The 9,526-nt window shown below is 44.6% G+C and overlaps 1 protein-coding gene across 3 annotated transcripts in view; it reads right to left on the bottom strand.

Annotated features, from left to right (window-relative positions):
• Positions 1 to 6,719: 6,719 nt before the first annotated feature.
• The window catches only part of LOC148823307 (receptor-type tyrosine-protein phosphatase F), a 172,716-nt gene continuing 169,909 nt past the window's right edge, over positions 6,720 to 9,526 (bottom strand). For all 3 annotated transcript variants that reach the window (XM_088927020.1, XM_088927021.1, XM_088927022.1), the window contains 2 exons: positions 9,166 to 9,301; positions 6,720 to 8,414 (listed from right to left, as the gene is read on the bottom strand). In XM_088927020.1, coding sequence (XP_088783146.1) covers positions 8,346 to 8,414; positions 9,166 to 9,301 — 205 coding nt within the window. In that variant the 3' untranslated portion in view covers positions 6,720 to 8,345. The remainder of the gene's footprint in view (positions 8,415 to 9,165; positions 9,302 to 9,526) is intronic.

The raw sequence follows: 9,526 nt of genomic DNA, 5'->3' as shown, positions 1-9,526 counted from the left end.
TACAGGCCCGTACCCTTGCACACAGCTGGCCTGCTCTTGCAGTGCGTTTCACTTTAAGCACCTCTTCGCCCAGAACGGAGTAACAGCGCCTTCAGTGGCCTTGGTTATTGTACAGAGAAGAAAGAGAACAACACTTCGACTGTGGAGCCTTCTTCGGGTGTCACAGGCTCCACAGCTGAAACGTTGTGTTTTCTTTCTTCTATTTTTCAGCAGGGAATACACCTGTTACTTCTTCCTTTGCAGCCTACGCACGCTGACGCAGCTGCCCCCCTGGACTACATACTTAGATATACCTTCCACTCACTTAGGTGTGCATGCACAGATGACAGTTACTCTTCTGTGCGTATAAGACAAGGTCGTGCATTTGCAACCGCATTTCTTTCAAGACGATCTTCACTCTCAGCTCCTCTCTGTACGTGTATATGGACACTTTCCCAATCTGCGTGCGAGCTGCTGCTCCACGCCACGGCGCTCCGCCCTGCGAGCGCTTTAAATTTTAAAGTTTCGAAGGCTTGCGGTCGGGGGGGGGGGGCAGCGACCAATCAGCGGCGGGCCTGAGAGCGTGGCTCGCCATGGGCTGCGTGCGCCGCAGCACATACACACGAGCGCCGGGGCCGTCCCTTTGTTCCGCCGCCGCAGAAGGACCCGCAGTCCAGCTCGGAGGCGCGTCCGACACACGCTACGCTGTCTCCGTGTGTCTCTGCATGTGCAGCAGGATCTGCGGGAGCGAATAACGGGACAGGACTCCCGCTTTTCAAAGCAAAGTCAGCTGAAAATGTCCCCTCCCCCCCCCCCCAGTGCTTCATTATCGCAGAGACGAGACGCAGTTGACTGTGTGCAGGGTATTGATCAGTGCGTTTATCTGCATGGGCCTTTTCACTTCAAATGCAAAAGCTCAGGGATCTGATTTTACTTGGGCGGAACAATAATAGTAGTTGAAATATCCTGCACATCCTTGAGATCAGCTCAGATCTGTGTGAGCTGTGGGTGAACGCAGGAGGCATTTTTCTGCAAGATGCGCCCATTCATCTAAAACAGAAAAACAAAATACAACAGGTCTGTTCACTGGCAGCACTTTCTTGGTATAGAAGAGACGTCTGATTTTCAGTTCAGATGTTGAAGGCCAGAACTGAAATATTTGAACCGTGAAACAATTTCACAGACCGAAATGCCCACATGTGGGGTGTAATAATGGAGATGAGTAATGCAAGTTATAGGTCTGCAAATAAACTACATAAATTACCCCTGTGCCTGGCTTTAGGTGCTGGGATTTAGTGGGAAACCTACACTGTTTATAAGAGACATATAGACATATTCGTCTATAGGGTTATACGAATGTTGGAGCTGATTGTGTTTTAAAAATGCTTTCCTCACACCCTTTAAACATTCGAAATTAGTTATTTGGATCCTTTTAGCTACTGAAGAGAAGAGCTAATTTTGACGCTTTAATGAAGAAATAAAAAGTAGAGCAATACAAGCGCCATTTTGAGGAAAACACCAATTAAAATTTCAACATTATTTTTATGAAATGTGATAACTGTGCACACAACATCTACGACTTCACTAATCTGGTTTTATAAATAAAGAGGTTTAATTAGGATTAATTAATCGTGCTGTAAGAATACTCGGCTCTGTGCGTTCTTTGGAGAGGTTGCTCTAATTAGAGGAGAGATGACATTAAACACGAGCCTGCAGTCCTGGCATTTTCTCAACCCAGATAAAGAATTCACTAAAGAACAAAAACTTCCTCTTCCATTGCACAGAGAAGTAGAGAAGTGCCAGAATGTGTTTTTTTTATAACTTCGATTAAATTCAGTTACTATTTCTGCATTTACGTAGTATTGAACAGCGCTGTGGAGGATGGACTGCACAGATTTGTATCTTCAGAGGAAAAAGCTGACTACAGACTCGTGTTAAGAACACGGTAATGGGGTATTATAATTTTGTGGTGCAGCATTTGTCTTGTTCATTAGGAGGCTTATACAACCTTCAATCATGAACATTTTGGCTTTACTCTGCCTGTCGCAGTCTGTTCTGTTTCTAGCTAGACATTTACAAAGTTTGTGAGTGCAGCTAAAAATCTGTACAGGAGCAAGTAATAGGTTTATTCCCTGCTGAAAAGAGAAGAGAGCAAACACAACGTTTCGGCTGTGAAGCCTTCTTCAGGTGTCACCTGCAGCCAGGGATACTATGAGAAAGCTTAAAGCACAATCTAGGCCGCCACTGTGTCATTAGGCTTAACTTGATATCGCAGAGTGGTTTTTTTTACCGCTTGCTCGTTCCGCCTACAGTCCGAGACTCTATTTCCAGGGGTGTGTTGCTGCCACCCTGTGGCCACTGCGAAGATGGCAGCCAGTCAGGATATTTCATGCTGAAAACCGCACGACTCACAGCGGCACAGTCAGGCTCACCCTGATCTGGTCTCGGCGGCCCTGGAGTCTCTCTCCTGGGAAGCAGAAGTTCCCGATTTCTTTCCGGCACGTACTGTCTCTTGACACCGATTAGATGCAGGTGGTACTGTAGTCAGCACTGCAGACTCACAGCTCCGGGGCCTCCGTGTTTAATAGTTTAGCTCTGGCTGGGGTCCCCTGTGTGTGTGAAGGTTGCCTGGTTTCTCTGGGGTCACGTATTCATGCATGAGGCGGCCAGTGGCTGTGGTGTCCCCAATAATCCAGAAAGCTCTCTTGCTGTTCTCTTCTGTGCACATCTGTGCCAATGGGTGTGTATGGCCAGGATATGGCGGAAGCTGGTTAGCTTATTATGGGCTGTTGGCAATCCCCATGGTGCGTGTGGCTTGCAGATGAGCCAGCCTGGCAGGTTGCAGCTGATTTCTGGGGGGGGGGGGGGGGGAGTGGCAGTCTGTAGCAGGGTGACAGGGCTTCAGAGTGTCACCAGCCCCACTAGACAGTGGCCATAGCAAACACACCTCAAGCCCATAGAGACTATGGCAGTGGCTCCAAACGTTTCTGTACCAGAGAACAGCCCCCCAAGTTCCTCCTGCTTGGAGGACTGATCAGGCCCCAAATTGCTCAAAGAAAGAATCCAATTCAATCGGATACACGACTCAGGTATACAGGCTGGTGCTGGGCGTTGGACCGAGGTCCGAGAAGCACAGGGGTGCCGTCTTTCTGTATAGTCAGCACACTTTGAAAACTCAGTGAGAAAAAAGCTAGTTGCCGTACATTGGGTTCTTAACAAAAGCTAGAAACACAAAGCAGTTGTATCGTGTAAACTGTGGTTATTTCTGTATTCTCTTCACAAGTCTGATAAAAACATTAAAAATACACACCCACGAAGTTCAATAACACAGCAGCTGAAAATCAAACTGCATTACCTTCCTCACCTCAATAATTCAGCTTATTATAGTGGCTCTTGGCAACTGTGCAGTCTGTTTTTTCCACAGCTCTTTAATTGTAAAATGGCAAAGGTGACAATTACTGCTGCCTAGGGAGAAGAGATATTAAGAGGCTCTGTTCAATACACAATACAGGTCACAATACTTTTCTTTCTGCTCTCCGAACGCATTTCGACCTTTAATAGGAGCCATTATGCTCAGCCTTTTATTTCTTGTGTGTTTTCTTTTGTTCTTGGCACATTCCTGTCTGCTAGGAGACTGGAGGCTTTGATTGTTAAATCCCGCAGGGCTTGCAGGAAAGCATTTCAAACGGTAACTGTGCTTCAGGTTTAAATCAGATAGCAGTGACTGGGGAAAGTGCATCGTTCCCCTCAGTCCGATCAGATCTGGACAGGTAGCCAGCTAATGGATCAGATTCCTAAGGCATGGGGAGCAGGCAACAGGCAGGAATAAACACATCCGACAAGATCACTTTATTGGCCACACACAGTTTCTTGTTGATTTTTGCATGGTTGAGAACGTATTTCCAAATGTTTTTTTTTTCCCCCTAGGACACCTGGAGCCTGAGCACACACTGGAGTGTTGAGGGCCGGTGCTATGTTGAGTGGGCAGTAAAGAAGGGAGTGGGGCACCTTGGATGTCCAGCCCTGCGCAGCAGTTCAGTCACAGAGGCATATAGTAACTGCACAGCATAACCGAGATGAGGTTCAAGGTAAAAATCTAAAATTAACGATAATTAGGTTTCAGAAATATAGGTCTTCAGTCTCGTGCATGTCTCAAAAAATACTTTGCGATCTTTTAGTTTGTATACTGCATCCCAGTGTATACAGTAAATAACTAACACAGAGGCCGCCCTGACTTGCTCACCGTCAGGGGTCTATAGGCTGGAGGGAAAGGTTTTCAGCTGGTTGTACAGAAGACATGCTGGTCATGGGGCTTTTGGCTGAATGACGGTCAACAAAAGTAAAGGGACAGAGTGAGGTGTGTCTTCCGTGATCATTATTGGTCCCTAGGAACAGCCTGAAAAATGGAATCAACAATCGAGATGTTCTACCAGTGCTCTGCTGTCGGGGCAGTGGTGTTGAGCCGTTGTCAGGGTTCTGGAAATGTAAGTGGGAGGTTGTGGGTTCAAAGCCCAGATGAGATACTGTGTCTTTGAACAAGGTAGTTCACCAGAACTGGCCCAGAAAGACCCAGCTGAAAAAAAAGGCACAGGTCACTTCAGATAGAGGGTCAGCCACATAACCTCTCCATCCATCCACTTTCTAACTGCTTCATCCAGTTCAGGGTTCTGGGAGGAGCTGGAGCCTTTCCTGGCAAGCAATGGGCTCAAGTCAGGATACAAAATACAGGATCCAAATCAACTAACTAGAAATACATGAGTAATTACAGCATTACCAAGCCACAGACTTGATGTGCTAGTACTAGTTATATTAAAAAAAAATGAACAAAACGACCTCATTTGGTAACTGCCAACTGTTTGAATTTTGAAATTTAGAGCCTGACAAGATAAAAGACATGGAACTGGTGATAAGGGCTGCCCCACAGCTTGCGGTGTGTTGCAGGACTGTAAAACAAAGGGTAAAAAACAAACTCAATGTTGTACTTACCTTTTATGTTCATAGCGTACAACAAGGCAGTAGGCCAGAGGAAAAAAAAAAACAGAATGGGGAAAATGGTATCTGTGGATATTTGGGTGAACGATTGATTACTTGTAAACTACAGCTGATCCTCAGTGTCATATACCCGGTTTAACAGTCAAAGCCACATTCCAACTCCGGTCCCAAATTTAAAGCCTTTCCACAGTGCCCTCTTGTGGACTGGAGGGGAGCTGTGCTCCCCATCCGTTCGGTAACACCGAATTGTTTTAAAAGCAATTACCCAAAACTTACACAGCATTATTATTTTAAAGAAAATATATAAACAAATGTATTCTCTTTGTGGGGCACTAATGTCTGTTTTTTATGTATTTTTTTTTGGTGTAATGTGGTATTTATTGGAGGAAATGTGTAGAGAGGAGCAGGGGACCTTCAGTTTGGCTCCTACAGTACTGAGAACTGAGCACAGGTGATTACAGTACATGGGGGAAGAGTCTACTGCATTATTGTCTACTGCAATAATGTTGCAGCTTGTCTTTGTGGCTAAAAGGGTCATGCATGATATGACAGGGAGAATATATGTGTACCATTAGTTAAAAATACACTGCATTATGGACATTTTCATGGAGAAACTTTTTTTCTGAGAAACGTCATATTTTCTAAACTCCATTCAAATCCAACCCAGTAAGGAACTTGCTTACGGATAGTTTACTACTGCAAAAATACCTGGAAAACTAGAGCTTTTTGGCAAGCAATGCAATAAAGAACAGGAGCTCCTTCACTTGCAGGAAAACATACAATTTGTTTTTAAGCAGGCCAAAGGTGTGGCTGACATTCACAATGATATGCAGAAGCTATGTGCATTCTGAATCGCATCTCTACAGCTTCTGCAGAAGTGGGCTTTGTCAGTCTTCATGTTTTCCTTCCCTACTGGATTCACTTACTCCTCTGCCCATTAATGGTCAGCACCACTCACACCCCCATCAGCAACTGCCTGATGTATTTAGATTCCTAAGGTAAGATTTGAGCTCTTGGTTTCTGGGGATTTTCTGTGTCTTGTTAAGCTGGCATAAGGTCAGCTGTCAGCACAGAGAAACAGATGAATGAATAGGGATGACATCTTAAGACACAAGGCCATTCGACAAAATACAGAAAAGCAGAAGCCCTGGGAACAGCAAATGGGAAAGGAAATATTCTTCTACATACAGGGGAGGGAAGAGGTCAGTTTGGGATGTCTCTGAGGCCCACCCAGAGCTGCATAAGGAGGCAGAAGACAGAAGCTAAATCTGTCCACAGCAGTGAGCGGTGTATTGGTTGCTGTTTTGTGCCACAGTATTACTCATGCTTCTACAATACAGATGACCAAAAATGGCCAAGATACTGGCTGAGCTGATCCTTCTCCTGGGTTTGGCAACTGAGAGGCAATTGGTTACACCTGCTTGGTGTATAGGTGTAAAGGTATGAACAGCAGGATCAGCCTGTGTTCTCTTTGCAAGTGTCCACACCCCAGAAGTTAATGGGGGATAAGGAGACATGGACAACAGGGGAGAAACATTTGGTAAAAACAGAAGACGACATCGCAATGTTTAACATGTAAACAACAGCCACAAATCCATTAATAATCAATGACACCAGAATCAAAATGGTGAATGAATGCAGAGCAGAAAAATCAGCTTCCCAACCAATTACACACAGAGCTTCAGTGGGACAAAACATGCCAACTGGATTGTGTAAAACCCAATTATTCAACTTTATTAACATCAAGGTTTTTGCAACATTTTTTTTTATTAACAAATAGAAAACAGACTGTGTATACAACAGATTTAACCCCTACAGCACTATGCATACACAAGGTAAAAATGAACGCGTTGCCAACATTTCAGTCCCTCGTATCCAAATCATCTCGGCTCTCGGATTTTAGTCATTCGGAAATAAACACTTGATTAAATGCAGAAATCCTCCACCATCCATTTGTGCTGCTTCGCTATGTTTAAGAAGGTCATCTTCTCCGACTCGGTGAGAGCAATGATAATACAGTAGTTTTAACATTGTACCGTTAATACAGATTGAATAACAGAAGTCCTCTTGTTATGGGGTTTTCCCCCACGATGGTTTGTCAAGAAAATCTGGGATTATTTGCAAGTGGAATATTTAACAATAGTTGCTGCTTTTGCAGGATAGCAAGAACTGTATATATGTTTATATATATTTATATATATATTTATAAAAATAACAGCAGGCCAGTCCAAGGGAAAAAAAAAGACACCTCTTGATCCCTGGAAGGTTCTTTGTTAATGTACAGTAGGTCTTGATTTCGAATGTCGGGACTTTTCGTGCCCCCTGGCAGAGAGCTTGCTCCCTTCGGTCTTGTGCTCTCCATCATTTTTGCACGGCTGTGGTTCACACGGATGTGTGCAAGGCCAGACTGGAGCCAGTGATGTTACAGCTCACTGGCTGGTGTGCGAAAAACAGGAATCTGTGAATTCCAAACGTTTCTCTTTCACTGTGTATAAAGGTCTTGAAGCAGTAGGGTTTCCTTTTTCAAAATCACATTAAACAGCTATTGAGAACAAAGCTAGAATCTGTACATGGCTGATTTTTTTAAAATTATTTACTTCCTAATGGGTTTATATAGTACCACTAACTCTGGTTTATAATTTCTTTTTTCCATTTTTATTTTTTTTTATAAAGTACCAGGAAGTGAAAAGGTTTATAAAAGTTCAACTCCCATTTCCGCTGGATAAGACCAATTATACACAAGGAAAATAAAAACAACAATAATAATATGATCATGGTAAAAAAAAACATAAAATCAACAGCAGCTCAGAGAATAGTGGTTCTCTGGGATTAGTATTCAGGGACGTGCTTAAAATGCACATCCCTTATGCTAAAATAATCTACAAAAACTTTATAAAATAAAAAATAGTACCACTTATGGAATATAAGGTCCCATAGCATAGGCCTTTAAGACTCAGAAAATAATTACCAGTGTAAATGATTATACAAAATCTAAATAAACAATAATGAGAATGAGAATAAGAGTGTAAAAAAAAAATCTTTGCTACCAGTAGCATATAAACAAAAAGGGGAGGGATGTTATGTGCAGAGTAGAATCAGAAGAACGTTGTTAAAATTTCTGTCTAGGGTCTGAAAGCAATCTCTGTGGGTCAGTCCGCGAGGACTGCGACTGAGGGCTGGCCAGACGGACGGACTTCTGCTCGCGCCTCGTCCCTCCCCTCCTCTCGTCTCCTCTCCTCTCCCCTCTGGCAGCTCCTGGACACAATCGGGTGGGTGAATATGGCTCAGAAGGAACACTTCGTACTCCTGAATGGGTTTTCTTTTCTTTTCGTCATCGGTGGGCGGGGGGGGTGGGGGGAGGTATCCAGGAGTAGTTATGTTGCATAGTGATCGAAACTCCCCAGATACTCCAGTGCAGCCCGGTAGCACAGCTGGTACTGGTCCTGATGAGAGAGGGACGTTGGGAAGAGAGGGTCAGAAAAGAGATCACCCTCCACGGGAGTATGCACCCTAAAGGCTCTTCCCGACACGTACGGTCGGCAGCGTCAGCTCGTGAATGTAAGGAAACGCAGCACACTGTAGCAGCCGTAGGGCAGGGGCGGCACACCTTTCACACGTACAGAACCAAGGACATCTTTCACTGTCTGAAGACTTTGAGACTTACTTAGTTCACAAGGTGCAATGCAAGATCTGTGATTCAGTTTTAATTCTGAAGGCAGCTGTGTAACCCCCAACGTCTTCCAGTCTATTAGAGAGCCAGGCTCCACCCACAATGAAGGGAGACATGACTGGCCAGTCCCTTGCTGTGTGAAATGAGTTACGCTGGCAAAGAGCCTTTCTTAAACCGTGGTTAATAGTTTCGATGGTTAATACAACAGTTTTAAAATTTAAATCAACGTCCTCAGTCAGAAAGTATGATGCCATGATTCTGAATTTGTGCGTAATATAAAAACACACATTTCCCAAAGCAAAGGCCTCACGCTGGCTGGCCTGCCCCGCAGTACTGTACTGCTTGTTATTATCACATTCACGATGATATCACAGCTGGTAGAATAATCTGGAGATAAGCTTCCATTAATATGTGGGTGAAGACACTGCAAGGCTTATCTGTTTTTCTCATTTAATTTCCATACCCCCGAATTACTTGTCCACATTTTTAAAAATGCCCTAAAAGTGGTGAACTCTGCCCCCTACCTCTGTCTGCACCATGGCTGGCCGCTGAGTCCGCAGAGTTTTCACCGTCTGGAAGAGGTCCACCACCCCCTCGTACCTCATGCGCTCCAGCACGATGCTGAGAGTGATGAAGACGCCCGTCCTGCCCACACCAGCACTGCAAGAGCAAGAGCAGGGGCATGTGAACCATGCCTGCAGCGAGACAACTACAGAGGACACAGACACTGCAGGAGAAGGGACGACAACCCAGAAGACCAGCAGCAGGTTCATTCGCCCAGGAACAATCAGGCTGAAAGCCCCAGACAGAAGTGAGGGAGAGAGAAGTAGGATGTTGCTAATTAATACAACCATGTTTTAACTCCACGAAGAAGAGGGATAAAGT

The sequence above is a fragment of the Atractosteus spatula genome, chromosome 11, assembly GCF_055471065.1.
Source record: "Atractosteus spatula isolate fAtrSpa1 chromosome 11, fAtrSpa1.hap1, whole genome shotgun sequence".
Lineage (NCBI taxonomy): Eukaryota > Metazoa > Chordata > Actinopteri > Semionotiformes > Lepisosteidae > Atractosteus > Atractosteus spatula.
Note: the sequence above shows the minus strand (reverse complement) of the source record. Positions and strands in the feature narration are given on the sequence as shown.